Below are 21065 nucleotides of genomic sequence, written 5' to 3'. Positions count from 1 at the left end.
TGCTCTCATAATAAATCCAAATACCCCCACACCAGCCAGGGAACGACCCCCTGCTCCTTAGGAAGCTAACTCTGCTGGGAACTGGATGTGCTGATGACAGTTTATTGCGACAGCTATCTCACGAGGATCCTGTACTTGTGTACGGCGTTCTTTTCATTTGTGGGCTGGAGATGAAAGTAGTTTCCATTAAACCAAAAGAACGCAGCAAATGTCCATTCGAAAAATGATGAAAAATTAAAAGTACTAACTGACAGACCCTGCGTGGATCAACAGGGAAAACACCAATGAATAATGCAGCTTTCTGAAGGGGGCCCAGAATCTCAGTGGACACCTGACTCAGAATCTTTCTATCCTGACGTGGCCCTCTCCTGCGACCGCCTCTACGAATTGAAGTCCGCATCCAAGTTTGGTAACAACGGCATGATTTTTTAATAAGAATCATGCGAGTTCTTTGAGGGTGTCAAGAAAAAGAAAGGAAAGACCCTGAGAGAAAGAGAGAATAACTTCCATCTCCTTCCCCCCCAAAAATGAAAAGTAAAGCCAAGCCTTGGGAGGCACTTGGACTCCCAAGTTACACCCTGTTCCTTCCCACAGCTTGAAGGCCTCGGAGAAGACAGAAGTTAAGAACATGTGTTCTTGGAAGCCCTTAGGTGAAGCAGTGGGTGGCGTGGCAGCTTTTACTGTGAATTTTAAAGCACTGACATTCCTCAAATACATATGTTCCCTTCCTGCTGAATGAGGATATGTGTACGAGAGAGGGAGAGAGAGAGAGAAGGGGGAGAGAGGGAGGGAGGGAGAGAAAAACACTGTGTGTGTGTGTGTGTGTGTCCACAGGGAGACACCATGGTTGGAGGGCATTTTGGGGTGGGGAAGAATTTCCAGTGGAGCCATGAAGAACGAACACTTCCAAGTTCACATACCTACACACATATTCCTGTATCTGAGAAATGTACAGCCGAGAAAGAGACTCTGTGTGTGAGTGTCTGTGTGTGTACGTGTGTCTGTGTTTGTGTGTGAGTATGACCGACACGCACACCTTTGCTTAAGAAACTCCAGTCTGCAGACAACTATTTCATGCCATGCAATAAACACCCTAAAAATACTAAGCAGCTCATTATATCCCCCCCGTCTGCTTTCATGGCTCCAAGCCAGAATATAATGATGAACCTTAACTTGTTAAGGACAACTAATTTTTGTTTCTGGCTGTCTCAGGGGCTCCTGCCTTACTCACTCTCACTTTACTTCACTGTTGACACGTTTCTGTTAACTGGATGTCATCTGCCGGTCTTCATTTTATGCACAAGCAGTAGGATGCATTTTCCTGTGCAACAATCCGGCTTTGAGTTGCATTAGGTTTGTCATTATTCTCTCATTTCCCCCCTCGCACTTGTAACATTTCATCTCTTCCTGCCTTATTTTTTGTGAGCCACGGTGCACCCACATTATGGTTTATACATGATCTCGCTCCCTTTGAAGCCGGCAGATTTCAGAGCCCGCTCTCGTCAGGAGAAGAGCCTTGCGCCAATTTAGTAGGCTGAGGGCCCGGAGCTCCAACATCTCAATCTAAAGGGGGTCACAGGGTGGCACAAGTGAGTGTCAGCAAGAGCTGTTTAATTGCCAATCTAGGCTTCTCCATGGTGTTTAAAGTATAATGACCCATCACTTAATTCTGAGAAGTCCTGGCCCCGCTGCTGAAGAGAATGAATATCAAAGGGTGTTCTGGAACAGGGCAAGCTGCCTACATTTCCTATAACTGCCATAAGTATAATAGACCCATACTTCTGTCGCCCCCATTACCACAATAATGTATTTAATTTGCTGTATACGCTTTTTAACTAGCTACCTTTCATAAGGCCTACCTGGGGAATCGGCCGCCTTTCCCCCGCACCCCGAGCCCCCTAACCTTCCCTCCCACCGTTCCCTTCCTTTCCTCCACCCCTGGCCCACCTCGAAATCATCGACTAACCTCCTAATGATAATTCAATCGATAAGCTTAACCTCACTCCCCATCCTACCACGACCGCCCCGCTTTTAACCTCTGGAATGCACTGAATAAACAATCACGAAAAACAAGCCGGTGCGTCGCACAAATGCGGGTTTGGAGGAGGGTGGGCTGTGGGTTGGAAGGTGCTCAGAAGCCGCTCTCCTCCTGGGAGACTCCCTGTTCGTTCCCAGGCTTTGCGACGGTGGTGACGACATTATCTAATGAGGATAACCTTCCTCTCCTCGCTGGAGAAGAGAGCACACAAGCATTTTCCCGCCTAACTGGTGCTGGTGCGGACCTGGACACGGAGAAGGTTCATCACACGTGGGAAACGGGTCTTTAGAACTGCGTGAGACCCACGGCGCAACTACAGATGTTAGAGATGCTACAGTGTGTGTGTCTTCATGAGTGTGGTTCTGACTCTTTCCTCCACCCAAATCCCTGTTTTGTAATTGGGAATGAGACATCCTGGCCTGTCTTTCCAACCCTTCCTCTAGTCTTGAGTCCTCATGTTGGCTACAGAGATTGGGGGAACAGGCTGGAGGAGGCATCCTTGCCTTGTAACGCATGCTAATTGAATTAGGCGCCATCATCAGAATGGATTGGCTGTTGCAGCCCATCAGGAAAGTCTAAACCTCCACCGATTTAATTAACTTGACTGAAAATCAGATGAACAGAAAATAAAACTATCATTAGGAGCAATTAGTGACTACTTAAACATACTGCTGCCAACCAGTTTGTAAATAAACTAGCAGTCGCTGAAAAATTAAGTCAGAATTAATCAGAAGGGGGAAGAGGAGAACACGGGCATTAGAAAGATCTAGGTACACATATGTGGGTACTTGTGTGTATGTGTCGTACATACATTTACATGCTTAAAGATATGTGAATGGACACATGCACATGATTTGTTTTTAAAACTTTCAAAAATTCAGAGCTGCGCAGGACAGCGTGGTAGCCACCAGCCACCTGTGGCTAGTGAGTATTTGACATGTGTCCAGTCCAAACTGACATGTGGTGTCAGTGTGAAACATATTAGACTTCAAAAACCAAGGACACACAAAAAAAAGGTAAAATCTCACTGATAGTGGCTTTCCAGTGATGTCGTGTCAGATTGATAACATTTTGACTATCTTAGGTTGAACAAAAAATATTGTTAAAAATAGCTGTCTGGGTTTTTCTCTTCACCTTTTACAAAATGTGGCTATTAGAAAACTTAAAATTCCCTATGGGGCTCACTTTGTGTTTCTACTAGACAGTGCTACTTTAAGAGAGGGGTGTGTTTGGGTTGGGGGAAGGGGGGATGGGCCTTTCCTTCTTGTTGATGCGTAAGAGTCTGGAACTTCGTAAAGACTGATAACCTTTCCTCAAATTCTTCTTCGTAGGCGAATCAACTTACCTACACCCTTCCCTTCCTTACCCAGTGTAGGGCAATAGAGAAATAACACTTTAAAGAGCTCCACATGTCCTAATTACTTCTTCCTGCCTTCTTAAGTTCTTCAAAAAGATACTGCTCTTAAAAAAGATGATCACCCAACTGCCTGACTCACGAACTCAACCTGGAAATTTTGCCGTCACCTACCTGGCAAGTTCAGGGCGATTTTCCAGTACTCTCTAGGGGGGGGCGTCTAACACCCTCTGGGTCTTTCACCCTAAGCACCGCCTGTAGCAGCAGCCCCCCGATGGCCTGGGAGCATCCAGAGAATGTTCGCAGAAGTGACCCCGGGACTTGGCTGAAGGCCCTGGCTCTTGGCACTCACCTGGACATGGAAGCGTTGACAGTCAGAGCTGTGGGGTAGGGGTGACGGAATCCTCCTGTCGTGATTGGATACACGGGCTGACCTTGCCTACAAAGAGGGGGATACCAAGTGAGAGAGTGCAAACCGGGGTGGGGGGTAGGGCCAGGAAAAAGAAGAAAAAGGAGAAGTTCTCTCTGCACAGTAAGCTTTATTCTCATTTGATCAGAACAAAAATCTTGGGGATTGTACAGGAAGGATCAAAGGGAAGAAACACAGAACAATTTGAATGCCATAAATCTGATAGGAATGGCTAATTAAATTTTATAACCTTTGCTTATGTCAATAGAGACCCTCTCCCCAAGCTGAAACTAGGTGTTTTGTTGTAATAATTAAAGGCGAAGTCTCACTTGCTTTAATGGAGCCATCACACTAATTGAGGGTTACACATCCAAAGGAAAACAATAATGAATGTAAATTTATACCAAAATAAAGTACAGTGAATCAAAGGACTTCAGTTGCGCTCTGGGCCTCTTTCGGTATTTAGATCTCGGTGAGAAAACATTAAATTAACAGAGCTTAATTTGTAGCCTTTTGTCAAATTAACAAGTGTTGACAAGAGTTACCGGGGGGAGAGTCCCCAAGAAGAATTGTGGGTAACCAATAGACAATCACACCTCATTACAATAATTAAAAAATACAGCAACATGCAAAATAGCATCCTCATGAAAGACACACAACTCTTCCTGACAGAGGGCTGTCTGAGTTGGCTATTCCTTTTTATCTCGCCTTCAAATATCTCCCCATCAGCTGAATGGAGCAAGCAATGACTGAGAACTATCGGAGGCATGGCCCCACCCAATGAAGAAGAACTAGGACACACTCCTGCCCACGTCTACCCTCCCTAACAAAACTAAGGAGGAAAAAAAATAAACTACACCCCAGGTTGGCGTTTAGTACAGCTACCGCAATAAGACAAGTTGTTTTTAAAAAAACAGTGTGAAATATGCTCCATAGAGAGTGAGGATACAGCGGGGGGAGGGGGTGAACCACGCCGAAACTGTATCTTCTGCAAGGCTAGGAAAGGATGTCTTTCCTAAGACTCAAACTTGAGAGTTTTATCAGGATTTATTCCTGCTTAAGATTCAACAAATTGTCCTGTGTTTTTTAAAGAGTAGAGATCACTGATAAACATGGGGAAATACAACACAAAAGCATGCCATCGTAAGATACACATTACACGCATGCACACGAACGCACACAAACATGGTATGCTGATGCATTAAAGGCCTTTCTGCTCTGATTTTAGAGCACATTTTTATTTTAAAGTTGTCTAGGGAAGGTTAAATGGATGGTACTGAAAAGGCAAGAGCAGGTGATAGGAAGACAAATCGTAAAAGGCAGTTTGATGTTTTGAGCACTGCCTGGAATGAGGGCTGACATTCAGGAAGGCTTCCTATGCAGGAGTGAGGACTCCAACTGCCCCCCACTCCACCTCCCGCCCCATAATTAGGTGAAGCACTCAACGTGCAAAGGATCTCAGAGACATGCTGGTTGGATAACATGGAACTTCTCAATAGACACAAACTTCCACAGTGGCTGTCAATTTCGGGAGCAATGGTTGGGATGGGTGTGGAGTTATAACCCCCGACTCCCACCCCTGGATTTCAAAGCTAGGCTATGCCTGTTGCCACCTGCCTGCTCCCTCAGTGCAACAGCAAGGCTCCAGTTGGGGCTGCCACCACCAGCAGAAAAGCCATGATCAGCTTCCCAGGAGAGAAGCCCTCAGAGTCTCCTGCAGTCCCCAAGTACCTTAAGGGTACCGTCGTTCACAGAAAGGTACCTAGAGCCTTTGGGGGACCACCGGTTCAGAATGCTAAGTATCAGTAGCCCCCGACCCACCCTCATCATCCATCTGAATGGCTACTGCCTTGCCTGCTTTCCCACAGGGCATTTCAGCAAGCATCTTCCCCACGACCCCCACCCATGGCCCTCCCTCACCAGCCCTGTCTTCTAAACACACACACATACATGCACTGAATAAATAATAAGCATGCCCATGTAAGAAACAAAAAGGAAATTAAAAAATGGAACTCCTTACTGTGGTACTAACCATCCTAGCGGATGGGGGATTTGTCCTACGGTGCCGGGCGAGAGTGGGTAATACGGAGATATATCTGGAGGGTGCGGAGGCCGTGGGATTCCTGAGAGAAGAAGCAGCATTTTAGGTACAAGAGAGGGAGGGAAGGAAAGAGAAACTGTCAGGTGATGGGAACAGGGGAAGGATAAAGGGAGACGTTGCCTCTGTAATCCTAGCATAAGGTTCTTTTCATGATTGTGAACCTAAGACTTGTCGGTAAGTTTCATGTCATTATCCCTCTGCCCCAGTTTGAAAAATTGCTTTCTCTCCTTCCAGACAGATCATACACTGGCTTAATGCAGGCAAACTCAGAAAATGACAACTTGGGTATTTTCTGCCTCATGTGATTGGTGTGATCATTTGAACTGGAAAAAAAAAAATCTGAAGGGCTTGGCACATAGTAGGTGATCAAGTAACATTAAACCCCTCTGTCCTCACAGCTTGCCCCTTCCTTCCTTTTGATTCTAATGGCTTCCCTGCCTGAGAGTTACTCCTCTGGTTTCTAACATACTTTTTGAGTTAAGGCTTTTAGAAAGTTTACCCTTGCCTTCTTTCAAAAAAGTTAACTCCGCTAAAGTGTGTCAAGTCCATCTTGAAGATGAGCTGTAGGAGAATTCGCCCCGTGCCTCGGCATCTCGTCCAAGGCAGGATCTGAACTGAACAGACCAGACGCTGGAGGCCTGCGATACCCAGTTCTAGAAGCTCGTCTTCTAGAGGACGGAGCCACCTGTGTGAATCAGCCCCACCCAGTGTCTGGCACTGCTGTACCACAGGGGCTGAGAACCTTCACGTGACACACAGGAGTGAATTCTGAAGGCCCAAGCCACTGCACACACATTAATTCCCTAGGAACACATCCTGCAATCGGTTCTTAGAAAAGCAAGAGGGCCGGTTGCATCTCGGACCCAGAGGAGCAGACCTATGCAGCTTAAGTGGGAAACAAAACCATCAATTCCTTAGTATTGAAGGGAACGAGCTGCGTGTTCCTGGATGAAAACTATTTCGTTTTTTAGAAAATTCATTCAGGAAGCGTTCAATCTGTAAATTAAGCCTCCCTGGGTGACATTTGCAGGCAGACATCACTTTCTCTCTATTACAAAAACCAAACAGATTAGCTGGGCTTGGACCCTACACCAAGCCATGCGCACACTTGAAAGAATGTTCGCAGAGGAAAAGTAAACAGTCCGCAGACGTTAATCATATGTTTTACGATAACCATTTAAAAGCTATTCCCTGTACTACCATTATTTAAATGAGACGCTGAGGCTGCCATTCACTCGTGAAGCCTGGGGCCGGCTGGCGGCCTCCTCCAGCCATCCAAGCGCCAGGCTCGGTCCCTCACCAGCACAAAGCGGGCTCAGAAGCTGGTGAAAAGCAGCTGATGTGTGGCTTCATTCAGGGACAGCAAAGGCCGCCCGAACAGGCAGTCCACCTCAGCCCAGCCCCAAACAATTCCCTCTGACAAACTGACAGGAAATAGCCATTCTAAATCCATCCTTCTAATTAATTAGCTGGGAAGAGAACCAAACCCCAGCCAGTGTACCACCCAACCGGAAAGATACACCCTAGCCTTACTGTTCTCCCAACACCACCACACCTTGTTTTAAATCTTGCTGTAGGGGAGCTCAAAGTAACCCCACCTTCTCTCTCTCTCCTCTTTGGGGAAAAAGGGTGTAGGATGGAAAGTGGGCGGAACAAGTGGAAAAGCTGGAGTAATGTGGCAGCTTCTGCCTGTGATGCTACTGGTCATTTCATGACACAATGAGGAAACCATCTTGGACTTGGGGTTTCCCACCTGTAAAATGGGCTCGATAATAACTACCCAGGATATCGCAGGGGAGGAAGAGCCCAAATAATCAGCAAAGAGAATGCATAACCCAGCAACGCAGTCTGTTGAGGCTACACCAAGTCATCGTCAAGTGACTTTAGCCACAAGGGAACTGGGGCTTCAGGGAACGACACGGTTACGGCTCTTGCATTCCCAAGGAGCTGAGTAGGAGTCCATGAGATGCCTCCAAAATGATCACTGTCTCTGAGTCCGGGCGAGGCTCTTGGAGTTATAAGCTACTCCTAAAAAACCACTGAGTGACTCACGGTCAGGTTCTCAAGACAGGCCCTGCAGGGTGCTCGGAGGTCTGGAGCACCTCGGCCGTCAGATGGGCTTCTCCACGGGGCAGGAGAGATGCACTCCGTCACCGGGCTCCGGCCTCCCCAAGGAGCTTCCTCTTCAACCCCTAGGAGAGGAGCCGGGGCCCCTCCACCACCACCTCCGCCCAGTCCCCAACTCCCCCCACCCCCAAGCACGCTCTCTCTGCGCCCAAGGACGCGGCCTACCTGTTTTGGGGTCTACGTCAGCTGGTAAGTGTGGAGGTGGGTTTCCTGGCGTGAAGTGTTCATTGCTGTACGTGATAAGAGGCGTGAGAGGGTGGACATGGTGAGGGTGCTGCACAACCGGCACTTTGTTCGACTGCGGGGAGGAAGAGAAGAGAGGAGAAGGTTGTCACGCCGGTTCCCAGCAGCCCAGGACTGCGGAGCACCGCCCGGGCCCCGAGGGACCCCCCGACCACACCCCCAACCTGGATTTTGTAAGAGGCAATCAGCTCCGCCCGCTGCCCTGGCCCCGATCCGTGCACTGAAATAACAGACACTTGTAATTCTGCTCTCTGGGTAGGCACACCTCAGTCTCTACCTCCCCGCTGAGCCTGCCTTTTAAAATACCTTCGCTGCCACCACCCCATCAAGGAGCCCAAGGGTTTGCACTTTTCCCGGCGGCAGGTAAATCGAAGAGGGGACTTTAATCCCCCAGGCCTACTGTGTTCCTACAGGTGGGGGAACACCACCTACCCCAGGGCATCTCCTACCCCAGAGCCCCCTGGGAGGGACCTGCAGGAGGCTGGCAGCCTTCCCAGTGGACTGGCTAGAAAAACCTTCCGTTACAAGAAACCTGGCAGGGCCTTAATCCCACGCACCCAGCCTCCTTATCCATCACCCCAGGTTCCGAACCCCTCCTGGCCCCTTAGAACCAGTGCGCACGCTACAATCCTTCGCAGACAGCAGGGAAGAAAAGCCCCACGAGTGGTCTGGTTGGGAGTGTGAACTTTACCAGAAAGCTCTAAACTGCCAAGCAAGCACCTGTATATTTTATGCAGATTACAGCAGCCCCGGTTCATTAGGAATCTCATTAGGAAGTCATGGGGAACGCTAACAAATTAACTGGATGATGATGAATTGGACTAGTAAAAGGTATGCATTTTAGAAACGGACAGTTCTGGAAAACAAAGTCCAGGCATTTTTCTGTCTGGGAAGTGTTGGTCGGTGGAGACAAGCAGGAAAAAAAAGGAAAAGCATTTTAAAGATTTTTTCTAGTTGCTATGACCAGACCTTCCCAGATTATCCTCCTCTCATTCCCCTCACCCTGCTTGCAACCCACCCCATCCCCCCTCCACTACACGATGCTGTAACTCAGCCCTGCGAGATCACAAAGAAAAAATTAAGCTGAAACAAGTGAACTACTGGGCCATTTACTGAGAGTAATCCAATTGCAAAAAACCCTATTCCCAAAAGAGGATTTTCACTAAAATCCTACAACAGGGACATTTAACCAGATTAGGTACCAGCGAAGATAAAGAGGCTAGTATTAGATGATGAATGGATTAGAGTCAAGTTTCATTTCAGAACGTGTCTTCATTTCCTTTTATTACTTTTAGGAAGGCACAACTTGCATTAACATCAAGGAAAAGGAACTGCATTAAAAGAAAAGAAGCAGGTTCCAGTGCTGCCCACTAGCGCCTCTCCAGTTCAGGGACCAGCAAGCAGTTGGTTCCCTGTTTTTCTTTTTGTCCCTTTTATTTTAAATGGGTGAAAAAGGGGTGTAATATAGTTAAGAGTATTTCTCACCACAGTTAATTGTGGGGAAGGCACTTTCAAAGGTGCTTCTAACTTTTTCATGGGTATGTTTGGAAAGAAAAATATGGCTTTCCTAGATGCTCCCGGAAAACCCACAGGAAGTCGTCAACCATCCCAACAGCCGGGTTTCATGACGCCTATGAACAACTGGACACTTTCACAGAAAGAGGCTAGCAAGCTGCTCATAGGAGCCGTGTATTGTGAATTGTCATTTTGCAATCAAAACACTGATATTAAAAGCACCCAGTAACACCTCCTTCGTCAGCAGCCACGAAGGCCTCGACGTGGCCAAAGCCAGCAGGGTGAGCAGCAGCTGCTCCAAGGCCAGCTCCAGCGACTCAGGGACAGGCACAGAGGATGCTTTTAGGAACCATTTTTGTTTAGGACAACTTGAAAAACAACCCACAAATCAGCTCCCCAGCGTGTGTTGGGATGGAGAGAGAACCGAGCAAGGAATAAACACATCAGATGGCGTGGAGACCTTTAGGAGGAAAGGGCTGTTGTTACCTTCTACAAGTTTTCTTTCTGGTTGGAAAGATACACACACACTGAAATGAAAGAAACAGACCAATCTCAGACAGTTTAAAATAAGTACAAAAAACCTGTGGGGCAGTGGAAAGAACTGCAGACAGCCCGGGGTGGGGGGGTGGGGGGAGACTGTCACTTAGGAGTTACAGGACTTCTGGGAACAGGACCCCCACAAACAATGCAAGGAAGCACATGTATAAACCTGTGATAGGAAAAGGGCAGCGAAACCCGCAATTCTCAGCTCTGGTTGAGTCAAGAATCTCTCAGGATGCTTATCCCAAACTCGGATCCCTCGAACTAAGAAATCTCTCGGTAGGGACCTGACTCAGTAGCTCTGGGCTCAGGACCCAGTGGCTCTTCTGTTCAGCCATGGCCCCTAGGCCAGAGAACCATGAGGTCCCAGGCAAGCACAACTGTCAGGAGACTCGAGTCCTAATCACGAATCAAGTCCCAGTTCCGAGAGAACCACGGAAAGGGCTTAATGCAAAACCTACCACACGGTAAGCACCAGAATACTGGTTCATTATTACCGCTGTTTTTAATCGTTTATCAGAAGTGCGAACTCCATGGCTGTTTTCCAAGCAGGAAATAATGCTGGGGAGGCTCTCTTTCTCTACTTATCTGTCCAAGGATGAAGACAGCATTTGGGTACCAGTGACGTTCACAGGGCGTGTGAGAAAAATCGTTTCTCCCTCTTTCTCTTAGGTACAGGTATGGAGAGGATTCCAACAAAAGTTGGACACTTTTTCTGATTGCCATCACTCGTGTATTAGTTTGCACACCTGAGCCAACTAGCCAACTAGTTTTTTCCTGTGCAGTCAAAACTCTGGACATGGTGTGGGGGGTGGGGTTGCTCAGAGGTGGGTGAAGGGATTTGAAGTTTTAATTGCTGCCTGGCTTTGGTGGAGATACTGGGGAATAGGGCCCTGCTGGCACATGGATCTGTTTTCTGATGGGGCTGCGTGCCATGCAGGTCCCTAGAAATAATACAAGCACACACACCCCCAGGGTGACTGGTCCCCAAGCAAGCAATGGTCATACATGCAGAAGCCAGGGCCTGACTGCCACTCCCATCAAAACTGCCTGTACCTGGACCGCTTTTATGATGGGAGGATATCCTTCTAGAAAATGCCTATGTCTCTCCAGCCTCAGAATCTCACAGTTCTTTCTGTCCACGCCACATGATGTCCATTGCTGGGGTCAGGATACATCTTTCTTGGTCCCACCATAGCTAAGTCCCTTAAGGACAAAGACTGTGTCCTGTAGAACTTGTGTCCCCCCAAAGCCCACAGCCTGTGGGAGCGGTGAGCAGCTTCACGAGCAGCACCAGAACCATCAAATTGCAACTATAAGCATTAGGAGAAGAGAAGGCTAGAGCCGGTCTCACGGCTTCGTTGCAGTGAACGGCAGCACACTTGAACGGAGTCTGCGCAGAATCATAGAACAGAGCTGGGGGGGACGCCTTCAGGAAACATCCAGTCTGACACCTTGCTGTAATAGTGTCCTAAATAATCGTTTCAGAGCCTGCACACGGTGACCAAGAGTGGAGTCACAGAATTTCAGGAAGACCTGGGTTTAACTCCTACGTCACCAGCCCAGCTGCGGAGCTTCCTGCACGCCTGTTTCTGTCCAGGCAGACTCCAGATGAGGACCGTGTCTCTCTGTGAGGGGTGTCATGAAAATTGAAAGAGATCATGCCTGCAACGTGTGTATGAGCACAGTGCCTGGCACACCTACAGACGCAATACAAAGATCCCTGACAAAATAACAGTCCACTGAGTACTAATGAGGAGGGCCCGGGGAAGGCGAAGTTCGCCCCCTCCAGTCTCTTCCAATTAAACCCAGAGTGGGGACTGCAGTCACAGACCACATTCCTTACTGCAAAGGCGGAGATGTGCCGTGCGGGGCAAGAGTGCGTGGGTGTTAAGTGGCCACCCTTCCTCAGGTGCATGGCCTTCCTAAAAAGGTGATGTTTAGTTAATAAATACATTTTATTATGTCTTCTGGGAAAACCCTGACTTTGTTATGCTGATAAGTAAGACGGCCACAGAAGAGCTGAAAGTTAAGTATGCACAGCTGGAGATGACCATGGTCCTTCCAGAGTCAAGGCGAGGGCTCTGGAGTAGGAGCTGATACAAACAAAATAAGGAACAACCACCCAGAGGCAATTTCCCTTTCTCGACAAACAGCTTTCACGTCTTTAAAGGGGTCTTTCAGGACAGCATTCAACACTGTACCACCCCCAAAAAATTCAGATGTGGAAAGTTCCTTTGGTGGGAGAGGGACATGGACAACCTTCTAGAAATGCATCCCGGAAATCTATATTAAAGCGACCACCTCCTCTGAGAGTGTTGGTGGGGTAAATAGCCTGAAATGTGCATCTCCTCCCCGTTTTATCTTTTCACAGAGCCCAGTGTTCAAGGCAAACTGTCACGTAAAACCAGATACCTCTTAGGTACGTGCTCTATCTAAATATTAAATGTGTCTTCAAAACTACCCGGGGCTGCGAAATCGTCATTACCTCCAGGCACAGCTAACTAAAGTTCATGGCTGTGAGAGGAGGAGTCCCAGGAGGCTGGATGGAGACCTTAAGTTACTGGTAGTGAGGCCTTGAAAAACACGATGGGCACGAGGAATCTCTGAGCCACAAAACACAGCAAACACTCATGAAGTAGTCCACATAAGTTCAGGGGGTTATGCCCTGGTCGCCCATACACCCCAGGACCTTCCGTGCCTGAAACTCACCCTGAGGGTCACTCAGGACCCCTCGTGCCTGAGCACACTCACTGCTATTCCTGAAGCTCTCTGCCCCACACCACTGCAGTCCACGACTGCCAGGTTCAATGGCGCCTGGCCTCTGTGCTGCGTGTGGCAGGCTTTAGTAAGTCCTTGCAGCCAACCTATGAAGTGGCTGCGCTGGTTATGAGCTCCACACAGCAGATGAGGACACCTGTCCCAGGTCACAGGCCTTGCATGCTCACCTGTCTGCCTCCACCTCCCACTACTGTCTGCAGAGACGGGTCCCGGGATGGGGTTCACTGCCAGGCCGAGCCAGTGAGTTGCCCGCAATGAGCTCAGCCTGGGCCAGCCTTCCCAACTGATACAGATGCTTCCAAACTCACACCGACCAGTCTCTGGAACCTAGACTAGTTCAGCAAACAACGCCCACCCTCGAGCCCCCCCAGTAAGGAGTAGCCCAGGGCTCCCTGCCTGGCCAGAGGGCCCCAAGTGTCTTGTAGCAGGGACTTTATGGCCTGGATGGCATGATTATGGAGGGAGGGGTGTGAAACACTGAGTGGGATGTTTCTGCTTCTCACATACAGACACAAGCAATTTTAGGGCCCCGCAGGATTCTGGTGATCTAGGTGGTCAATCCCGGCAGAAAAGAAAAAGATAAAACCCCGAACTTATTAAGTGAAGTAAACAACAGCTATGTAAAAGGAACCAAATCCTCCTTCGACTTTAAATCTTCGTGAAGGCTTTATGCTTCCTACCTGGAGAAATGGCTGTTACCCAAAGCGAAGCCTTCCCCGCTTCTGTTCATCCAGCTCTATGGTTTTTGAGCACTGAATAGTTAAATTAGGAAGAAAGGGTCCTTTAACAGCCCTCAAGGCACACAAAGCCTTTCCACCCGAAGTATTCAGCCCACTACAGTGGGAGGGAGTGGGGCGGGGGCGCCCCCTGTGGCTGACCCTCGACCCCTGGAGAACCCTCAAGCACGGTGTTCTGCGACTTGGCCCTGCCACCCTCGTGGCCGGGCGCCCACACACCCATCCACCACCAAAGGCCGCTTACAGTTGGGAACCTGGCAAGTCAAAGAGTGATTCAGGCACTTCTAGATCCCCCTGCCAGCCTCCTCTCACCCCAATCCCTCAACCTTCTGTAACTGCGGGGATCCCGAAGGGAATGAAAGCTCACCATTCACCTCGCAACCTATTAATCAACAGACGTTGAAAACAAATAGAGCCGTGGCTCGCCCTGGCCTCTCCGCCGGCCCTCCTCTTCAATACTCCCCCATTGCTCAGCCTTTCTGCAGAAGAAAAATGGGGCCACAGAGTGCCTTTACGAGCCCAGCACAATAAAACAAAAGCAGCACAGAGGAGCATTTGTCAGCCTTCTCCCCTCCCGGGGTGGATACAGAGGGTCTTCGGTGTTTCAGATCACCGGCCCTCCCAGGCTCTGAAAGCAACATCAGGAAGGGACACCGTTCACCCCAGGTTTGCGCTGAAAAACGGGTTGATGGCTCATCTCTACGCATTTTCTCCAGATGCTGCTTACTACAGCTGCCCAAGGCCAACGGCGACTGGCGAAACGTTAGGAGATGTTGCACGTCACCAGGGCCGTGGAACGGTGGTGGGGGGGATGGGATGCAGAGGGGCTGTTTCTTACTCTTCAACAACCCTCTTGGTGACTCAACTAGTCCTATTCTCTGGGACTATGAACCAGAGTGGAAGGGTCAGCGACGGTAACCTTTCTGCCTCGACAACCCACTGCACTAACGATTAGCCACCACTTCTGTTGCTGGGATGATGACATCAAGCACAGCCCGAGGTATCTGCTGAGCACCTCGCTATCCTGTCTGTAAACCTCCTACATGTCCGGAGGGGAAGGGTGGTGGGCAGACGCTTCCACTGTGGCCCGAAGGGGTGATTTCCACCCTTTACTCAGCCCCTCTTCTCCTCACAGCTGTCTGAAGCCCAGGCAGGGAGAGCCCACCTAACACAGGGGATGTTCGTGGTCCGACACTGCCCCCTCTGTCTAAGGCCCTGCACCCAGCTAAGGGTGCACTGTTTCCCGGGGCAAGACTTCTGCGTGTTGGAAATAATACATAGAGCTAAGAAGGCTTCACAGGGTTCGAGTTTTGCTTGGAGAAATGAGGTGGTTAAGAGAAAGGAGGCCTGTCTGTGAGATGCAGAAAAGAAACACCCCTAACCCCAGCGACTGCAGCCCCAGTCTACATCACCTGGCCCCAGTCACGTGCCCACAAGGCTGCAAAGACACAGCTTCCACAGCCCACCGGAGCCTGGCACTCAGGGCGCTGCCATTTGTTTTGTGAATTACCAATGGCTGACTATTTCTTACTCCTCTGCGCCCCAACCTCGTCCCTCTCTGGAATCAAATCCATTTAGACAGCAAGAAGAGGAAGAGAGAAGATTCTTCCTGCGAAATTCTGCCGACTCATGGTTCCTCATGAACTCACACAGGCATTGGAATTCTTCGTGCGGGGAAATGACTGAACTGGGCAGGCAGGGACAGAATCAGTGTGCAGCCAGTTTTCATCCAAATTCTCACACATGCATGCATATACATGGAACTAACACAAACCATCCTAAGCCTTTGACCTTTTGGGGGTTCTTTTTGTGGGGGTGGTGCCTTCTGTAATATAACAACCTAGCTGGCTACACACCAAACAGACTGCCAAGCATTAAGGGTCAATAGAGGGGGCCAAATTCAGCTCTTCGTAATGACCTTTTCTTAATCCCCCAAATGGAGGAGGGGAGGGCAGGAGCAGGACTGGAGGTGTCAGGGTGGGGAGTGGGCACACGAAGGGGAACATTTAAACCTTGAAAATCAAGATGTGCTCCAGCTGCCCGGCTTTGTGAGCGTCGCAGCCAAGGCCTGGCCCGGCAAAGCTGTGCTTTCACAGGCTCTTGAACAATTACTTCCAGTTAAGTTCATTAAACATAATTTATTTCCACTCATTCTCATTTATTTTCCAATAAAAAGAAAGCCTCCCATTGTGCTTCTCCCAACTAACCTTTAAAGCACTTGTGAGCTTTAAGTCTTGGCCCGCCCGGTCCAGGCTCGCCCCTGACCAGGCAGTTCCCAGTGTTTTCTTCCTGCCGGCCTCCCTCCAGGAGCAGGTCACAGAATCCCGGAGGTCAGAGTGGCGGGGGGCGGGGGGGGGGGGTTGCGGCAGCGCAAGGGGGTCCTCTGACTGTCCTAATCCTCTACCAGATCTCAGAGATGAAGGACCGGCCACTTTCCCAGGAATCTGCAGCTCCTACCCTCCCACAAGGTATTTTTCTACTACTTGGGTATTAAATGATTAGCGTTAGCATAATCAATCTTGTTTAAGTGTCCGAGTTTGCAGGGAATGTTTGGAAATTGGGTAAGAGGGTACAGCTGTTTCTAGGAGAGCCAATTTTCAAAACAGAGCCAGGAATAAAACTAACCTCTTCCACATGAAGAAATCCAAAAGCTCAAATTCAAAACAACTTTTAAGAAAACCATGATTTCCAGACCATCTCCCCCAAAACACAATAACCCCAAATCTAGGGATTCCTAAATATAATGGGAAGGAAATCACCGATTTTGGTTTAGAATAAATTTTAAGTGCATAATGGTTATTACAGCCTGCAGATTTCAAGAAATAAGTAGTGAACAAAATCTGATACTGCCTTTCTAATTTATTTACAGTGAACAGCAACAGGAAAGTGTCTTTTGTACTTCTGAACACTCTGTGCCTAACTGTTGAATCTAGGCAGTATTTGAAAACCATGCCTGTTACCATGAATCTGGTAAGAGCTCGAGAGAGAGTTTCCTTCAGAGAACAGGTACATTTCTCTCTTGTAACGAACAGGTAAACTGAGAAGAGGGATGAATGTTTTCATGCAGCCCCACAAACGGCCCAGACCTCAGATTCAGCAGGAATTCAGCAAAGACGGACTAGAGGGAAGACGAACGCAAAGGCAAAACTGCCTTGTCCTGCACTATTTCCCCCCGTTAGTGTCCCGAACATGGCCGTTCTTTAACAGACGTCTATAGCCGCCTTAAATGATCAGATCAACAGGAAACGGAGCTACGATGGGGTGAGGAGGACACAATACGACTGCCCCCTCTGATCGCAGCTGACGAAAGTTTAAGGTAACCCAGGCAAAGTTCACTTTTAAAAAACCTTCAAATGTGTGCAGAAGTATGTAATCTGGAGGGCATGTCAGGATTTCGTCACATTCCAAAATATTGCAGAAAGAAAGAATTGCATTACATAGCTCAGCCAGGCCCCCCACCACCCCCAAACCACAAAGGGGAGGTTTCCCTAAAGGTACAAGATTGCAGGCTCTGATGCTTCCAGAAAATGCGGAGGCGGCAGCCTGTTGTGACAATACAAAGATCATAATATCTGTATCATCAGAGTCGGGAATTTACTCTTTCAAAGGGACTCCCTTTCCCATAAGCCATCAAGAATGGAGGTTTATCCAGGCTGCAAAGCAGCGGGACTGCTATGAAGTAACCCAAGTAATTTGAGTAAACAAAGGTCCGGGACCTTTTAGGAATCTGGAAACAGGAGACTATGCTGGGTGGGAAATTTGTGGCAACACAACGGATACATTTGCAGTGCCAGCCTGCACTCTACCCACCACAAATCTTGACAGTTTACACAATCATACACTGAACTAGAAAGTTGCACGGAAGCCGAAAAGAAAACCCCAGACATACATCTGTCATTCCTTCGTGCTCATCTAGAGGACTACTACCACTTTGTGTTTTGAACATGGCAGAGGATTTAATTTATGATTTCGAAAACATAAGGACTCTTCTAGTCTGTAGTATACTTTATTCCTTCTTCCCCGGAGTATCGGACCTAAGAGCTGACGGAGGGCTGCAAATGTTTCTGTTTGGCCATTTGACAATGAAAAAAAAAAAAAAGTAATACTAAAGACAAGTAAGGAATCACGTCTAAATTCAAGAGACTGCCCTTACAGCTTACGGCAAAGGGTCTGACCCAAGAGCTGGACAGAGGATGAAGTCCTCTAAGCCGCAGATTGGTGCTGCTTCCTCCTAATCACTAACAGCACAATGGGCTGTCATCAACCTCTTACTCAGGTTTCCAAAACACATTTTATATTAAGTTTACAAAATACAAACACCACAAGCAAGACAGGAGCCCTAAAAGGCCGGCAAGCATCTAAATTTGGAGATTGAAAATAAATACAACTAAAGGCAGAGCAACAGAAAGTTAGCATTAAATATGAAACCAAAATACACAGTTTACACAAGGCCTGCTACTGGAAAAGCCTTATTGCTCAAAAATGTCTCAAGCTTCCAAAGTATGCTCCTCAGACGAGGGAGGGAATGTCATTTTTCCTTCTCTTTCTTCCAGTGGAGCCCACCCTGGTGGGCAAAGGGGAAAAACAGTATTTGTTAGAAGAAATCCCAAATCCCACCGCCCTCTTCCCAGATTCCAGCTCACTAGCACTTGGGGAGCGGGGTCTGCGGTGCCAGAGAACTATCAGGATTCTGACGAAAGTCAAGCTCTCTCTCCTCCCTATCTTTTTTTTAACCCTTTCCCCACCTCCCCCCCAAACTGCTATGTAAAGTACAGTGAAAGGGCACAGCTTGAGTTGACCATTTATGTTTGTTTTGTTTTTCCTTCTCACCGTCTGAATTAAAAGAAAAAAGCACAAAGGCTTAATGGTCAAGACGAGAAGCAAGGACACAGACACACACACAGACACACACACCCCTCACTACTCACCCAGCAATTCAAATTGAGGTGCCAACCGCCCAACTGCTGGAAGAGAGTGAGTCCCGAGGCCACCGTGCCTCCCTTCCCACTCAAATCTTCCATTCCCACTAAGATGGCATCCCTAGGGTACATAATAGCTTTGGTTTTCTTTCTCTTCTCCTCAAATAAAAAAAAAAAAACTTTCTCTGTACCTTCAAGATGGGACTGGGCCAGCTTTTTTTCTCCTCCCTTATTGCTTTTCTCACTTTTCTTCGTCCTCCCAGCTTCCCCTCCCCTTTAGTCCTTTCACTTAAAGAGCTGGTGGGAAAAAAGCATCTTAAAAGACAGAGATGGCTCCAAATTTCTGCCCTGCTACGCTCAAAATGCCCCATGTTCTCCATCACACTGCCTGCAATCATTTTGTTAATCCTTTTCTTTCCACACACGTCCTTCAGAAACCAAAACCAAAGAAACAAAGACAAAATTAACAACAACAAAAAAAAGAAACCAAATCATCTAGTTTTGCTGGTTGCAGATTAAATTCTTTTAAAAAATTAATGAAAAGAAACTCCTTCTAGTTTCTACTCTGAACCACTAGGAAATCCGTGAAGGAAGAGGGAAGGCCCACTTTCCCCAGCCAGCTCAGGGCACCTACGCGGAGTCCCCCGGAGTCCCCCTCCCTCACCCGTTACCTGGGGCAGCAGGGACAGAGCTCCCGCTAAGAATAGCTAAGAAATTACGGTCAGCCATGAGGGAAAATGATCAACCAAATGAAGTAGGCAGGCACTTTATCTGCAAGATTGTCAAATCCCTCAAAACAAATTTCTTAGGGAGAGGGCTGCGATGGGTGAGGGGGAGGGAGGCAGAAAGTGTATTTTCTTGTCACAGTGACACTGAGTGACACTTGGTAGGGCCTTGCCTGCCACGTGTACACACACCTCTTTTCCTTCCAGAGTAAGAGACTGTGCCTGAAAGATTTTCAGCTGACCTCTGTGAAAGCAGAAGAAAGTAAGCCTCCTGTGTTCACTGGCATTCCGGTAGTCTGAACGCCAACTTGCTTTCTGACTGTGAGTTTTGTGACAGACAGAGAGGAGAGAAAAGGCAGTCTCTCTATCCCTGAATCCCACCAACCCGACATACTTTTCCCAGGGCTCTCATAGGATCCAGGGCCAGGTACATGTGTGTGGGTTTAACTTAATTAGAGTTGAGAGAGACAGACATCATAGGCCTGAAATCGTCCTCTTTCCCATGTAGGAGGGGAGCGAGGGAGGGTGTCTGTTCCAGGAGGAGTTAAAGACAGAAGAAAGTTGCAGAGGACAAAACTCACCAAGAATGCCTTTCCGCCTTTCTGGTCCTCCCCTGCTGCCCCACTGCCCCCAAGTGTTAAATCATTTCACCCTCTTCAAAAGCAAATACACAACTCGGATTTGTATGCAGGTAAGAAAACACCCCTGCCGCCATACGGGATCCTGGGCCTGTGTTGCATGAAGCAAGACCAGTGGCAAAGATTCCGTCTCTTCTGGCTCAGGACACCTAACATACAGGAGATGTTTCTAATTTACCGACCCGACTGCCCAGCTGTATATGTCCAAACCCATAGGGCTGTTTTCATGATGTTGGTCTTTAAGCAATCTGTGAATACACCAGACAAGTTAATAACCTTCATGCCCCCCACCAAAAAACCCCAAAACTCGGGGACTGGAAGGGCTTCAAGATAACAAAAAAGTGAGGATTCTTAATTTTCCTTTTCTTCTTTTTAAAAATACTGCTCTGTGGCCCTTCTTTCTGGACTTAATCGGCCTTCCTGTGTTCTAAGTGTCAGGCAGCAAGCTTTAAGGCCCTTAATACCAAAACAAAACCCTGCCATTTCCCTTTACATGGCGGTAACAAAAGCAATGAGGCTCCAGTTTGACAAGTAAAAAGCCCCAACCACACAGCCCCCTAATTGCCTTCCCTCCCTCTATTCACACGGACCACCACACTCGGCCAGCTGCCTTTGTCACACATGCAATTTCTTAAGTAAACTGCAAGTTCCCTCCTGGCTGATGGACAGCTCCCAATCACTCAGCAACAATAACTTAAAAAAGTGCAGCAAACAGGATGGGCAACTTTGACTGGGAATTTATTTTCTGGCTTTCTCAAAAGACAAGGAAAATGGAAACAGCAAGACGAGCCAACACATTCCAGACAGACCTCCTCCTCCTCCTCCTTAAAAAAAAGGACACGGAAATCTCCCCTGAATTTCTTCAAACTAACTCTTCCTAAGAAACTGCTCCCAGATAGCTGCTGTCCCATCGCTCAGTTCCGAGTCCCTCCCAGGGG

The 21065-nt window shown here is 48.2% G+C and overlaps 1 protein-coding gene across 33 annotated transcripts in view; it reads right to left on the bottom strand.

Annotated features, from left to right (window-relative positions):
* Positions 1-21065, bottom strand: part of TCF7L2 (transcription factor 7 like 2) — a 190008-nt gene that overhangs the window by 17106 nt on the left and 151837 nt on the right. For 26 of the 33 annotated variants that reach the window (XM_072971903.1, XM_072971904.1, XM_072971905.1 and 23 more), the window contains 3 exons: positions 8195-8327; positions 5822-5924; positions 3745-3831 (listed from right to left, as the gene is read on the bottom strand). In XM_072971903.1, coding sequence (XP_072828004.1) covers positions 3745-3831; positions 5822-5924; positions 8195-8327 — 323 coding nt within the window. The remainder of the gene's footprint in view (positions 1-3744; positions 3832-5821; positions 5925-8194; positions 8328-21065) is intronic. The other 7 variants (XM_072971885.1, XM_072971887.1, XM_072971891.1 and 4 more) reach the window with 1 other exon arrangement.

The sequence above is a fragment of the Vicugna pacos genome, chromosome 11 (genome assembly GCF_048564905.1).
Source record: "Vicugna pacos chromosome 11, VicPac4, whole genome shotgun sequence".
NCBI lineage: Eukaryota > Metazoa > Chordata > Mammalia > Artiodactyla > Camelidae > Vicugna > Vicugna pacos.
The sequence above is the reverse complement of the archived record's forward strand: the minus strand, read 5'-3'. Positions and strand labels throughout refer to the sequence as shown.